Raw genomic sequence first — 15,700 nt, forward strand, 5'->3', positions numbered from 1 at the left:
GTGCTCTTTCCTGCCAAGGCAGGGGGTCGGACTAGATGATCTACCTAGGTCCCTTCCGACTCTAGCTACTATGAAACTATGAAACTATAATATACATTATAAAAAAAACACTTTGTTTTCCAGAGCAAGAAACAGCATATTCCTTATCGGAACAGCAAACTTACCCGTTTATTGAAGGATTCTCTAGGAGGGAATTGTAGGACAATAATGATAGCTGCTGTTAGTCCTTCTTCTATGTTCTATGATGACACGTATAACACTCTTAAATATGCAAACAGAGCAAAGGATATCAAATCTTCTGTAAGTAAATTTATCCTCTTGGCAAATATTGGAGTTTACAAAATTTAGACACCATAGTATTAAAAGAATAAACATATAATTCTTTACTATGGTAAGATATAACTTACAATTTGTGTAGCTCTTTGCATCAAAATTCAGTTGAATGATCTAGTCTCATGTCTCTTTCTTATTTTCTAAATTTTATTTGTTATGTACGATTAAGATGAGTACATTAGAAATTAAATGCCAAAGACTAGGGGTGTACTGATAGAGATTTTTGGGGCCAATACTGATGGCCAATTTTTAATGAGCCATATCACCCGATATACAGCCGGGCAGCTTGGAGAGCAGTGTCCAGCTGATAAGTCTATTGAGGGGAAAGGGATGAAGGGGGTCACAACAGACTTACCAGCTGGACCCAGCTGCTCTCAACGCTGTGGGGCTGCACTCCTCGCCGCCTGCGTGCTGTGCTGCAGCTGCGTGCATGCACGGAGCGTTTATTGGAGACATTATTGGCCACATCAGCCAAAAAAAGCCAATTGCCAGTGCTGTCAATTTTTCTTATATCGGTGCCAATCTGATATGGGACCAATGTATCGGTGCACTTCAAATATCAAAAGACTTTAGAGTATATATCTAAGTAGGTTTTCCCTTGTTATAAAAAATAAGGAAAGTTCACTTGATTCAGGGTTCTGGGCAAATTACTAAAAGTAGTAGGAACAAAACAACATATTTATCTCTTAGTGCAATATAGTACAAATGTAATTATATGATATTCTGTCTAGTGCATTTAAGCAAGAAGGTTCCAAAAATTTTATTTAAAATTTAACCTTTTTTTTTTTTCCCTTAACAGTTGAAGAGCAACATTGTTAGTTTGGACAGTCATATGAGTCAGTATGCTAAGATTTGTGATGAACAAAAGAAAGAGGTACATCAGTCTTTGTTGTTGTAGTTACCATTCTAATGTCACCAAAGTATCTATAAGCAAAAGCTTTTTTATAATAATAGAAACTATTAGGAAAATTCTACTCTTCTGTACTGTTTTTTCCATCTTTATTTTTAAGAAAGAGATGTTTCCGTATTCTAGTTAAGTGACTTTCCTCAACTTTTTGAAAGGAAAAAAGTCTTCTTTTCAAGACACATACATGAGAGGGCAAAAATGGGTCACACAAGGCAGGTTTGATACTTCAACCAAATATAATATCTATTTGTTTTAGATTCTAATGTTGAAAGAGAAATTAAGAGCTTTTGAAGAAGAGAGAGCAGCTGTTCCTGAAAATCGTGCTTCAAGCAGTCTTTCAAACCAACAGCAAGTGGAAATACAAAGGTAAAAATATTACATATTAAGGTCTTATATTAACAAATTTATCTTTGTATAAAATATTACCATAATGTTTTAAAAGCACTTCTTTGCTTTCTCTTAAAATTAGGTTTCAGTTTGGTTAATATTGCTTTTCTAGTTACAGTTCTTTTCCAAGGGTACTTGATGGTAGGAGCGTCGACATGTGCAATTAATGTGCACAAATAAACCCTGAAGCTTTTGGTCTGGAGTTTTTTGCTTTCGGCACACCGTTTCAAAGCGTGCTCAGTGGCAAAAAATTCAGGAGCATGCTTCTTCAATCAGGCTCTATGTTCTACAGGGTGACTGGTTGGGGCATGAGAGTACTTCAGCACAGGGGGCTGCATGCTGGCTAGCCCCGCACTGAAGCACCCTGTGCACGTGAAAAAACTCTGCAGCAGAGTAGTACTTGTAAATAAAAATACTACCCTGCTGCAGAGTTTTTTCATTTCATGTGCCCTTATAGAGGCACATGTGTAGACACTGAGACATTTGCTGCACAGTTAATTAGTCAACTACACAGTAAAGTTTCTTATGGACACACCTGGTGAGATTTAAAATAAAACATAATGGGGCAGTCTTATGGAGACTGACAAATTATATCGGTTAGTGAACTTAATGTAATGAAACCTTTTTCTAGCTTGATTTGCTGTTTAGTAGTAAAAAGTCTGTAGATAGTGCATGATCCTGTGTTTTGAGCAAATTTGTACATACTGAATTTAAGGAAGTAAATTTTTCTAGTTGCATGTTAAGAGAATTTCACAAGTGTCTTCTCGTTAGAACATTGTGATTGAAGAACATAAAAGGAGATCACTTCTACAGAATAGAAAAGTAGTTGCACTTGAGAAAACATAAGGGCTAGACTGGAGTCTGTGCTCCAAAGAAAGCACAGTATAATTTGCTATTGCATTTTCTAATTTAAAAGCTCAAAAATGCATGCTATGTAGCAAATTAAAGATTACTGAAATCATTTTACTAAATCTCTAAAATGAAGACTGTCTTCAGTTGTTCATTGTTTAGAGTAACAAACAGATAAAATGTGTCAAAGATTCTAAGTGCATAAGCATTAATTAAAAGTCCTGGTTAAACTGGTTAAAATAATCCTTGCATAAAATGCATAGAAATAAACCTCTTGAATATAATTATAGTAGCTTGATGGTATGTTTTTGAAACTTTAATTTCATAACATTCAAGTCCAAAAATGTGATGTATATTCCATAGTTAGCTTCCCCTGCCTTACGAATCTGGTGTATATATTTTGTTACCAAAACTGTAGGACTGTTTGTCCTTGAGAGAAAAGGTGACAGCCCACTTTTTCAGAAGTTTAGATACCAGAATCAAGGCACAACTACAATTCCCTTTTATTAATAATTACCCTTCAGACACAAAATTACTCCTCAGACAAAAAGTTTAGATACAGTTATAATTCCTTTAATTATCATCACCCATTTAAAAAAACAGATAAGAGATGGATCTGCAGTCTGACCTTTTATTGTCACATCCCAAAAGTAGAAGAATGCACACTTTATTCCATTGCATATCTAGCTACCCACAGTAAAAGAATCTAGATTCTCATTTTTACCAGCTGCGGAGACCCTGGAGGGAGCATACCATAAGGTGCTGTATTTTAGGTGCTCTGGGGACATACTACCAAACTGAACTTAATTCTTCCATTATTGGAGTTCTGTGAAGTTAAACAAGTATAGCTTCTCTTGGTATTGTTTCTGCATTTTGTTCAACCTTGCTTCACTTTTGGTGGTCTCCATTATGAAGAGACCAGAAAAACTATATTGGTGGTCTTATTAATTACTAGCTTTAGCATAGCTACTATTGTAGATAATTTAACTAGTCTTATCAGTTGCTGCTACTTATGGCAGGTGCTTCTCTGGTAGTGTTCTTTTTGTTTTCTTTTTTTACATTATGAACCAAAACTATAAAAGGGCAATATGACTTTGAGCATGTTGACTTTGCTTGCTTATACTGTAGCTTTTTAGTTTAAATTTAGTTTAAATTTAGACATGCACCAATATATCAGTCCATATCAGTCCATTTGCCTACAGCTTATCCGGAGGCAGGGGGTGCAGCTCCTGTCACTGCACACACCCCCAAGGGAGATATTGGGGGCAGTGCTCCCCTGGATATGTTAACGGGACAAGGGAGGGCTGCATGCTTGCAGCTGCTCCTGCCTCTTCCCCATGGCTGCGCTTGGGTAGGGCAGGCAGCAGTGGCACTGGGAAGGGAGCTACAGGGGGGGGCTAGAGACACCCCAAAATTCACTGTAGCCCTCCCAGCCCCTTCAATGCCACCATCAGCCACCCCACCTGACCCAAGCACAGCCACCAAGTAGAGGCTGGAGCAGCCCCGAGCACTCAATGGGCATCCCACCCTCATCCCATGCGCCGATTGGCAGGGGGAAGGGCACGTGTGCACAGCAGCAGGAACAGTCTCCCTTCCACCCACCTGGATGAGTTACCGTGGTTGGGCAGCCCTGCCCCAGTCCCTCCCTCACAGCGAGGGCCTCAATCTTCCTACTCTATACCCGTTGCCCCCTAGTAGGCTTACCAGCCAGATGCCACTCTCCAAACTGCCAGGCTGCATATCAGGAATCAGATCAGTATCGGCTGATATGGCTGGTCAATAATCAGACATTGGTATCAGCGCAAAAAAAATGTATTGCTGCACCCCTACTATATTTTTTTTTCTTTTATCCTTGGGGAGGACATTTTTGTTTCCCTGTAATTTATTTGTTCCTTGTTTTTCATGTGGTATGCCCACGATAGGAAACAAGAAAACAAACCAGAAAAAGTAGTGTTCCAAGCTATGGACCTTCATACTAAGAGAGAAGGAACTATAGAATGATTTTTTTTTTTCTTTTACTGAATTCATCTCTTCACACTGCAGCCGTTGGTTTCTGAGAAATATCCGATTGGATTTACTCCAGATGATCCAGTATACTAGCCTAGTTCTTCCAGCTTTAAAAACAGGCAAAATTGCAAGCCCATATAACCAGATTTCATGTTGTTGCTTAAGATTGTAACTTCTCAGAGAAAAAGTGACAAATTAGTAGTGCATGACAAGATTCCACTCAAAATGAATAGGTAACTATCAAATCTGTCACTTCTGTAAACACATTTTGATTCTTTTAGCAAGAGACTAGAATCTTGGAGAACTTTTGAGAAAATATAATCTGCATGCTAACTTAGCTGAATAACCTAATGCTGAAGTTCCTAATTATGAGTAGAATTTAATATTTGGAGAAGTGAAAAAGTTTCATTGTCAGTAATATATAATTCCTATCAGATGTCTGGATCAAAATCAACAACAATGTGGGTAATCGGTTCCTGTTTACATGCCTAGTTTAATTATGCTATTCACAGTTTTCTGAAAATAAGAATTTAGTTGAATGACAATAAGAACTGAAAAGCACAGTACATTATTTTATACTTGACATGGTTCATATTTTTGTTCATCTAAGAAAAGAAACTTTTTAAATATTAAAAAAACCTAACAGAAACAAAAGATGTCCTTTTTGTGTTTTGTTTTTGTCTTTTTTTAATGCTTATGTCCATTATTTTAAATATGGAGAAAAGCTGTTTTTAGAGATTTAGTATAAGCATATGCAGAAGTATTTGTTATCTGATAGAACAAGGGTCAGCAATGGTTTTTGGTAGGAGGCATGGAATGACCCAGCTCAGGTCTGAGGTACCTAGGCACTAAGACCTGGCTGTTTCAACCATTTCTCCCTTCTGCCTGGCTGCAGCACAGTGCCAGGAGAGTTCTCCGTCCATGGAAACCCGGGACACCTAGCTGCAGTGTGGCACAGGCAGAACCACCCACAACCAAAGCTCCATCAGATCCAATAGTTTTGTAGGCCAGATCTAGCCCACAGACTGTAGATGTAATCATGCTTGCAGAAGATGTTTTTATCACTGTTTTATTCAAGCTTCTAGATTTTAGCTTTTTTATTGTTTAGATTATTGTTGTTTTAAGTCACAAATCAGTTATGTTGTAACCTTCAAGACACTTTGGGACTGATTTTTTTCAAAAACTTGCTGCTGAGTAAAGTGTGTATAACTGATTATAGTGACAATACTCATGGCAACCAACATTGTACTTTGAAAGATTCTGAAACCCTTTGAATCCTGTGTTCAAAAAGCTGATTAATGATGTTTGTGCTTTTGAAAATGTTGCTGTCTTTACTGTGATCTAATCTTCAACAAATGTAGAGGGGTAAAACAAGACAATAACTGATAGGACAGTTGAGCTCAGCTATCCTGCTACTGTGGTATGTGCCTCTCTCCTGATACTCCAAGCTGTACACTTTATTCTTTAAAACATCATTTTCTATTTTAATGTACTTTTGTTTGACACTATAGCAAACATAATTATTATCTTTTTTGGGGGGGAACTGCATAAATATAATATATTTCCTGGAAATTCTGTATAAAGTAGTTCAATTTCTGCCAATATAGAGACATGGTATCTCTTTAATTCTGCTTGGCTTTATAATAACTGGTAAAATACTGGTAAAACATTGTAGCGTAACACACAAGAAAAGTGATTCAAATTCATGTTATGAAAAGAAATTGCTGCTGGAACAAATTTAATTGAAAACAAATCCAGCCAAACAATACAAGAATCCCATCCTGACGCTGTCATTTTCTCCTATCCCAGTGATCCCCCAACTGTAATAAATGTATCCTTTGGGGTACACAGCACTGCCAAGGATAAATTGCCTATAATTTACTAATGACAGTGGAGCTTCTGATTGGTCATTGTGCAGTGAGTAATGGTGTTGCCACGCATTGGTATCTACAGAGACATGTCAGATACAGAGGTATAAACTGAAGTAATTTTCAGGTAAAGGGGTCCTGGAAAAAATTTGAAAACCACTGTTCTGTCCCAATTATTTTTTAAGCGTGGATGAAACCCCACTATTTGAAATATCTCCATGTTCAGAAATGGTGACCGTTCTCTGATGCCATTTTTGTACAAGTTTACGGGACACGACAAATGTATCGGATGAATTAATTCAGATAAATATTTTCTGTTACCCTGAGTAATGGAATCATTTGCAACATTAGTTAGGAAAAGGTAGTAATTAGACTCTTGAGCAGGGTTTCCCAAAGTGTGGCCCACAAACACTTTTGTTGTGGTACAGTAGTAATTTTTTTAATCATTTCCTCATCAGGCCATGGCCATGCCATTCAGTCTGTGTAGTATTATGCAGCATGCAAAAAGTGTGTTAGAATTTATAGTGAAAGTAGTTTATACCTAAGATTGCCCCTTGGAAATGACCCTTCAGGAGAGAAGCTTTAAGAACCCCTGCCCCAGTGGAGGCATTGGCATCCCCTGGCTGCAGTGCCTGTAGTTTTCCTTCACTGTTTTTGCAAGCTAGTTTGGGCACCGGCCTAGTTAAGAGCCACTCATCCTCATTCTCCCAAATACATCCTCTGCATCAGTGGAAAAGAGCAGTTTTTTTAAAAAAATCCATGTAACTGGGACAAGACCAAGTTTCTTCAACTCCAGACTCAGCTCTGCAGCAAAAGTGATGGTTCCCAAGCCATGTCAGATATAACAACAGATACAATGGCAGTGGAAAAGAATAGCTCTGCCTCCACTACCATGCCTTCATTCTTTAAGAAAGATCTATGTTGCAGTTGGTTGACTTTTAGTATGGGTTAAGGGCCGTCTGCACTCTAACCACCTACTTTCCCACTTAAGCTCTGTAGTAGGGGTATCTGTGCTGCTGCAGTGGTATGAGCAGACACCTGGGAGCCATTGTCAATGGCAAGGTTGGTGTGCTGTTCTAGAGATCAGTCATGCATGTCATTGTGTGAACTTGATTAAACCTAGAGGCCTCAATCACCAGCAGTTCAAGACCTTTTTAGAAGACTGGAGCGGAATTTGGAAATGTGCATTTCACGGCAGTTTGATAGCTAAGCGCATGAGACCCTGCCAATGCCCTTTTTCTTTTGAGGACAGAATTTTTTTTGTTTTGAATTTCTGAATGAAAAAGGACTAGACTTACTTCATCTGACTAATACTAAGTGACTGTATGATTTATCCTTTTCTGGTCTTCTCAGTTAATTGAATTGGAAGCTTCAAGGCCAGGAGAACTTTGCTTCCACTCTTTTTGACAGTGTCAAGTCTTCTGGAAAAAAATTAAAACTACTGTAGAAGTAACTAAAAGAAGTCTATGTTGTTCATTTTTCACTGTGCTAAATATTTCTGGATGAAGAACCCAGTGCATCCAAAGTTCCATGTTATAAAAGTATTTCCAAATCATTCAGCATTTGTTGAAAGAATTCAGCTGGCACTTCTTAGATTTTAAATCTCACAAGCAAGCTCTGGCTATATTTAAAAATTCTTTTACATGTGGCCCAGAAAGTACTCCAACAGCCAGGCAGTTAGTTAGAACTGAGCAGCTTGCAAGAGTGCAAAGCAAAAGCATCATACTATAAACTTAATCTGACTGAAGTTTATAAAAAACTATCTCCCAAAACCTACTCTGTAGTATGTAGATATAGACAATGCATGGCTTCTCTATTCAGACGCATGTAGGTATGTGAGAGAGCCTTCTCTACAATGAATACAAACAAGTCTAAATTAAGATTCGTATGATCCACACTGAAGATCATTTTTAAATGGTTCTCCATATTGCAACATCAGGTATTGAACCAATTGTAGCACAAGGTACCTGAGAAAAGCAAACTGAATAGAACTTACTTTATGCAGCTTTGCCAGTTTTTTGCAGTATGTGTTTGTCTATACTTTCTATAATTTGTTTTAATTGATTTCATTTTTAATAAATGGCAAAATGATTATAGTTATTGAGCTTAACACTTCATGTGTTACCTGGTAAATCTATAAACCTGTGTGATAGTATAAAAAATTGTTATCTTGTGCTGTCCATTTTTACCTGAAATTGAAATTAAATATTTTAAGAAACCGGTGTGTGGCCTGCCACCCAAGACTGCCTTTTGAAATGGCTCTTTAGGGGTGAAACTTTAAGAATCCATCTCTAAATGAAATACTTTAATTGAAACTACTGATGCACCACTTATTTTTAGTTTCTGGAAAGCTAAACTATATATAACTTATATATGTAATGTTACTTAGTAGATCCTGATTTCTGAAATTAAACCCCCTTCTAAGTCCAGAGAAATCTGAAGAACTATGTGATCGTGTGACTGCTATTTCTGGGTGGGGGGAATAAATGGACTCCTTTAAACGATTTTCTAAATTAGATCAAAGATATTTTACTCCCATTTAAAAGTTGAATGTGTCACCTTGTTTTATTTGGATGTAATATTAGTAATACAGAATCTTTGTATTACTTTTGGGAAATGTCATGTGAAGGGAAAGTTTGTATGCTTTACTGTAGTACAAAGTTTTATGAGAAGATATACAATCAGTTATTTTTAACATCCTGCTTTTTTCCTAATAGATTTCAAGAAATTCTAAAAAGTTTATTTGTCAACCGTGAGGAAATCAGAAAAGAGCATCTCAAGCTAGAAATGCAACTGAAAGAAAATGCTATTAAGACATACTACCAGAAACAATGCCATGAACAAATTCAGCTTATGTGCTCTGAAGAGAGAATTGAAAAGGTGAGTGATTTGTAATGTACCATAATGTGTTGCCTCATTTTCCTATGTTACTGTGTGAAAGCAGAGTGTAAATTTACATGTATATTAAATAATTGAATTTAGGCTTTTAAAAGTATCCAAAAAACTCCAATTTCAGAATCTCATTCTCAGAAGTGATGTAGACCTTTAGAAGCACAAATCTTGTCAATCTTTTATCAAAAAGTATTTTAGCTTCTTAACTCTGAACTGCTAAATTTTCTTAATACCCATGTGGTCCTGAGCTGATGTATATGCTTTAAGATGCAAATGTAATATAACTTTTAAAATCTTAAAACAATATAAATTGTAAATTGCAATAAAATATTCTCTACTTCATTGTGATTTTTATTTAACTATGTTATATTAACTTTGCTCTGTTACATCGGAAATGAGGAAATAATGTGTCCAGCCATCATTCCTATAAATATGTGCTTGACTTTTTTTTAAATGAAAATCTTCATTTTCATTGGTTCAAACATATAGCTTTAACAAAATAGTATGGCATACACTGTATTGACAATGGGATAACATTTTAACAGTTGATGTTAATACATAAAATGTGCTGTTGATGTGGGGTACACTATTTTTTCACACAATAAAGGAATGTTTTGACAATTATATTGCAGCTAAGCATGAAAATCTCACAGCATCTCAAGTTTTTTTTTTCTAATTTATGCTTCACAGTTGCTACTTTAAGAGCTGATGAAATTCAGCAGACCCATGCTGATTTTTGTCCAACAGTAAACTTATCAGCATGGTAGCACACTGGATGATGGTTTGGTTAGCTGCACCGGAACTAAGAAGTGCATTCCTAGTACTGTGCTCATCACCAAAAAGGGAGTATTGAGCTGAATTTTCATCTTGCAACTTCCCATTTAACCAAAATGTACAACTTGGATCTGGGGGACTTTTAGGAGATGCTCAAGAACAGAGGCAAAAGAGAATTACCTCTTCCTAAAATTTCATCAGTGGCCTTGCATCTAAGGTGGATAAAATTCATACTTTTTCTTAAAGTAATTGTCTTGATACAGTATTACATACCCTGATCTTTTTAGAACAGGAGTCAGCAACCTATGGCCTGCAGGCAATTTCTGGCCCATGGAACCTTTGGAGTATGCCTGCGGACATGGGGCTTCAAGGGTAGGGTCTTGCTCAGTGTTGCCTGTGGGGCAGGTTTTGGCAGTGGGTACTTTCCCTGTGCCACTTCAGGGACAAGCACCAAAAGCAGGCAGGTCTCGCAGCAAGAAAAGGTTTTATACCCTTATTCTAGAAGAGCAAAAGTGCAAGTAATAAAATCTGATTACAACCCTGTCTTAGTTTAGGTTCTAAATATGAACTTGGGGTTTAAATTACATATATGTGTAAATGGTATCCTTGTTTTCAATTAGTCAAAATGACAATTTAACTGGAAACACAATTTACTTTGCTTTATACTTCGTTTTCCTTGAATAAGTTACAGTTCAGAACTGATGTTTTTTTTTAAATGTCAAGATAAACTCACTGTTTCAGGCATCTCTTGCTTGTCATAAATGGTGACAACTAACTTAAGTAACTGTTAAATAACTAACTTATTTGATGCATCTCATGTCACAATTTTAATTGCATGGATCTCTAAAGCACTACTGTAAAATATTTTATCCTTGGACTTTTTCTCAAGCATATATCACAATGGATATTTGCATAGTGGTACAAGCACTTTTTATAAAAACTTATGTGGTTTTTACATTTAAGCTTTTGTGCTGCTGTACTTGCATGTAGTTTTATGACTACAGTTTAATTTATTGTCATAATTCAGTTAGGGTTAGCTAGAATAAGTGCAATACTGTGTTAACAAGAATAAGTCACTGCAACTTAAATTGAATGTCCTTTTGAGGCTGCTTGAGCTGAACAAATGGGATTTTAATTTGGATTCCAGTTGTTTGATGTCAGAGTGATGGTTCGTCATTCCCTTGTGCTCTACAATGCTTCTGTTCTTAAATATATTGTTGCAGATGTGTTTTTTCAGGTGTCTGCTTGATTTCTTTCTGTAAAACGTACTAATGCATCATCAGAATATCTTAGAAATGTTTTTAGAAGAAATTTTTCACTTAAAACAAATAAGAAATGTTTACCAATTTTACTAATATTGAATGCTTAGAGAGTGTTTATATGCTTTTATTTACTGTGCAAGTTTTCCTCTCCAGCCTCCATGCCAATCCTAGGCAAACCTCATTTTTGGAGGTATAGAACCTGACTATGGTCTGAAAACAAATATAGGAAGTCTCAATTTGAAAGGAGATTTTTGAGAAAATAGTGAATGGAAAATTAACTCTTGAGTAAATTTGGGTTACCCTTCCTTTGGTACTTGATGCAATATATGTTAATTTCTTGCAAGGGTTGTGTTCTGATGGCTGAGATTAACGAAATATAAGGTATCTGATGAAGTGAACTCAGGTTCATAAAAGCTTCTGCTCTAGATATGTCTTATTTAAGATAAATTGCAAAACTACCCTGCCTTCTGATTGACTTCAGGTTAGCACAGCTAATTTCCTCTCTCTGAGATTAACAATTTATAGTAAATCCTAAAACACATACTGGGATATGACCCTCTTGCATACTACTGCTTCTAGCTCTAGCTTCTTTTCTTGGGTTGTGCACATTACTCCTTGAAAAGAGTTTGTTTTCTGTCCCCATAGCTAATAGCTCTCTCCAACTTTTTTTTTTAATTTTCAATTCCTTTGCCTTATTTACTACTGCTGCTTGATTTTTGTCTCCCTTTAAGAGTCAAAAGCTGTTTTTACAGCTGTTGCCATTATCCCTTCAACAGACTTTTTATGCTATATCTCCCAGTGTTGTATTTGGTCTCTTTCACTCTAGTCTCAGGAATATAGCAGAAATAAAACTCAGTCCTCCGAAGACTGGAGTGGCCTGTTCGAACCTACTTCTTGTATGCACCTGCCTAGTGCCTGCATAGTCCTTCCTGTTGTAGCTTTTAGCTGGCATCAAGATCTGTTCCATTCATCCTGACTTGAAGTTATCAGTGTACCTTTTCTGGCTCAGAGTGTAGTGACTTCACATGAATGCATAGTAGGAAGGAATTCTTTCCAACATTTTTAAGCTAGATATTGCAGTTTTCAGTCACTCCTCTAGCTGCTGTTTCTGCCCAGATGTCTGCTTTCTCCTATGGATCTTTCTCCTATCTCCAGAGTAGGAATAGTGTTGGAGGAATTGGACCCAAGATTCAGACGGACTCCTACTTCTTTCGGGTCTTATTTTAAGTTTGTAAGTGGGGTTGCATTGTCATGGCTAGAAGTTAGGATTGAAATTCCTGTCTGCTGGTTTGATTCAAGTTTCTCATAGACTGGTGATGTTACAGGTAGAATATGTATGCTATAACTTTTCCAGTCTATAGTTTGAATATTTTGTTATGTTTAAAAAAATAAATACAACAATTTTAGGATCAATTCAGCATCTTAAAGTCCCATTGAAAAAGCTTCAGGAGAGGATATAAATAAGAGAGCGTGTAAACCAGACTTCAGCAGTGCGTTTGGAAAGAGTGCTGCTTTACTAATATTATGTACATCAGTGATGTCCACCTCATGTCCCATCCCCCCAGGGGCTAATTTGTGGTTCCCAGGCTCCCATCTGGCTGCTGCTCCCTGTTGTTCTGTCTTCAGCAGCTGGGGTTTCCTGGTCCCCCCCCTCCCCCCTTGTCCAGCTCCACTTCCTGCTCCTGCCCCAGGGGAAAGTGAGTTGTGCATCATGGTGCAGATCACAGCCTGGGACTGCAGTGCAGTGCAGTTGGGGAACCCACAACTTGGGAGCTGATGGTGAGGCTGGTGCACCCACATAGAGTGAAGTTTGAAGCACTGTGGTCTGCATTGGGGCATGTTGTGAAGCATGTGGCTCCCACTGGTCCCAGAGGTGGCCCCTGAATGCTTAGAAATAGATCAAAGACTGTTTTGATTTCTATCTAACCTGTTATGGAAACCAGCAAAATTCTTATTTATATAACAGAAGTCAATGAATGTCACTGGCAGTTTCCTACTCAATTATGTTGTATTTCAGGCCACTTGCAAACGGGATCACAGGCTGTCAATGCTGAAGACCCGTTGTTTGCATGTACAAAAGAAAAAAGAAAACATGGTGAAAAAATTTGAGGAAAATAACAATTGGCTTCATCGTGTGGAAAATGAAATGCGTCTTCTCAGTCAAGATGGTCATATCCCACAGGTAAAAAATTTTCCTTTGAAAGATAATTTTCAGACACTGTAACCACAAATGTATCTGTCTGTTCCAATCAATCTTCCTCTTTAGTTGTGGCTACTCCTAGAAATAATCCTTTTGTAAAACTTTTCAGCTCTGGACAAGGTACCTCTAGTGTCAACTGGCTCAGTTGCGCAAGTGATGGAACTGTTGAGCCTATAGGGAATGTGCCATGTTTCTTGTTCTCTAAGGAGGATGGAAGTGACTTCATCTTGTACTAAGTGTAAACTGGTGGCCATATTGACAGAAAAGCTCTGAGGATTTGGAGGCCCAGGTAACAACCCTGTGTGGCATCAAAAAATGAAGACTTCTTGCAGATGCAGCATGCCTAAGAATCACAGATGATGGTGCAAGAGTAACTAAAGTACAGGGAAAATTTTTGGCCATGTATGACCTCCAGAACATGGAGAACCAATTAAACATTCAGACAGAAGCTAGGAAATGACTTGAAGCCTTGTTTAACCAGCTATAACTGGTTAAACGGTCTCATATTCAACTGAAGGAGATTAGAAGCTAACCCCATTAGTCAGAAGGCTGAAATTGCATACCCCAAGGGATAGGCAGGATTCCATAACCAGCAGAGGAGGAAAGACATCTGGGGGGGGACTCCTCTCTTAGGCTGGTGAAAGCACCTCCATTTGGACCTGGGGTCCTAAGAGCCTAAATTTAGAACATGACAAAAATTACTGACACTCAACAGGAATTTGGACTGCTCATCCATGTGTGTACCAATGATACTGCCAGGCGTAATCCTGAGCAGATCAGAGGAGATTAATGGCTCTGAACAGGAGATTAAAGGAGTTAGGGATACGGATGTCAGTCTTGTTTATCTTCCCTACTGAAGATAAAAGTTTAGGCAAGGACCTTCTGATTTTGGAAGTAAACATGGAGCTGTGAAGGAGGTGTTAGCTTAATAGATTTGCCCTCTTTGTCAAAGGGTTGATGTCCCCACAAAAGATAATAGCTGTGCAGACATGAGAGGATCTAATGGAGAGTGAGAAGTATATGGGCGTTTTCATAGTTAACTTGGTAGGGAAGGCTATTTAATGGGAATTGCAACAGAAGCCCAAAGGCCATTATGCAATTAGGATCAAGAAATGAAAACTGAGTAAAGAATTTATTTTGAAAAAGTTGCAGGAAACCATAATAAGGCTGTAAACATGTAAAACTAAACGGAAAAATAATCTACAGCATTCAACAGAGTGTCTATTTGAACACAATTTATCCAAACACATTCCTTTCCTGAATCCAAGGATGAGAAACAAATTTAACAAGTGAAGCAACAATTGAAATAATCAGCAAACTTAAAGGCTCATCTGTTTCCAAGTTTGCTTGAGAAGTGGCATTGGAATACTTTCACTAGAAAAACTATTTGCTTTCACTAGAAAAACAATTTGATTTCCTCCCCCATCCCCCAATAGGATTTTTTACCATGTGGATTGGATAATAGCTTGTGTGGGGTGAGGGAAGCAGCAGTAATGTTATGGTGGGAGTGTGCTTTACAGAGATGACCCGAGCAGGGTGCGGGGCCCAGAACAAATTAGCCTATGCAGGGCCCTGCCCCCAGATGTGGGGGCCAGCAACAGATTCTGTTGTGGGGGAGTGGGGTGGCAAGTTGCTGGATGTGAAGCTGGCAGCTGTGCAGAGTTGCCACGGCCACTCCGTCCAGCTCCGCAGGGCCCCCCAAAGCACAGGGCCTGGGGCAGTTGCCCCAATTTGCCCTTTTCCCCCTAGGAACAGCTCTGCTGCTTTAGACCACATCCATCTCCCCTTCCTGAATTTGTAACATTCCCCAAGTGGATGAGAGAGATTTCTAAAGTATGAACTAGTAATAGCATTAACTTCCTTGATCTGTTTGGAAGGAACGTATGACAACACAAAATGTTCAACAAATTCTTAATATTGCTCTGTTGAGGGAGACTGCTAGGGGAGCCATCTATTTTGAATCTGGTTGTGGCCTACAGGGGCAAACTGCTTGCAGATGGGAAGGTGGCTGGAAATTTGGTAAAAAGTAATAATATGGTGTGATGGAATTCTAAAGGCATGTTTCAGCTAACCCTGAGAAATAGCAGGTAAGCTTCCTTAGGTATACAGACATAAGAAAAAGTATTGAAGGAGACTAGCAGTCCTTAAAAAAAAAAAAAAGTTATATTTGAGACTTGATATTGATCCAGTTATTTCAACACAAAAGAAAGTTAAGAAGCAA

At 37.9% G+C, this 15,700-nt stretch overlaps 1 protein-coding gene across 1 annotated transcript in view; it reads left to right on the forward strand.

Moving 5' to 3' along the window:
* KIF18A (kinesin family member 18A) overlaps nucleotides 1-15,700 on the forward strand; it is a 77,275-nt gene that overhangs the window by 26,074 nt on the left and 35,501 nt on the right. The window contains exons 6-10 of the mRNA XM_019552320.1: nucleotides 124-300; nucleotides 1,133-1,207; nucleotides 1,497-1,606; nucleotides 9,069-9,231; nucleotides 13,297-13,461. Of these exons, the coding sequence (XP_019407865.1) occupies nucleotides 124-300; nucleotides 1,133-1,207; nucleotides 1,497-1,606; nucleotides 9,069-9,231; nucleotides 13,297-13,461 (690 nt within the window). The remainder of the gene's footprint in view (nucleotides 1-123; nucleotides 301-1,132; nucleotides 1,208-1,496; nucleotides 1,607-9,068; nucleotides 9,232-13,296; nucleotides 13,462-15,700) is intronic.

Source organism: Crocodylus porosus, unplaced genomic scaffold (genome assembly GCF_001723895.1).
Source record: "Crocodylus porosus isolate Cpor-Errol unplaced genomic scaffold, CroPor_comp1, whole genome shotgun sequence".
Lineage (NCBI taxonomy): Eukaryota > Metazoa > Chordata > Crocodylia > Crocodylidae > Crocodylus > Crocodylus porosus.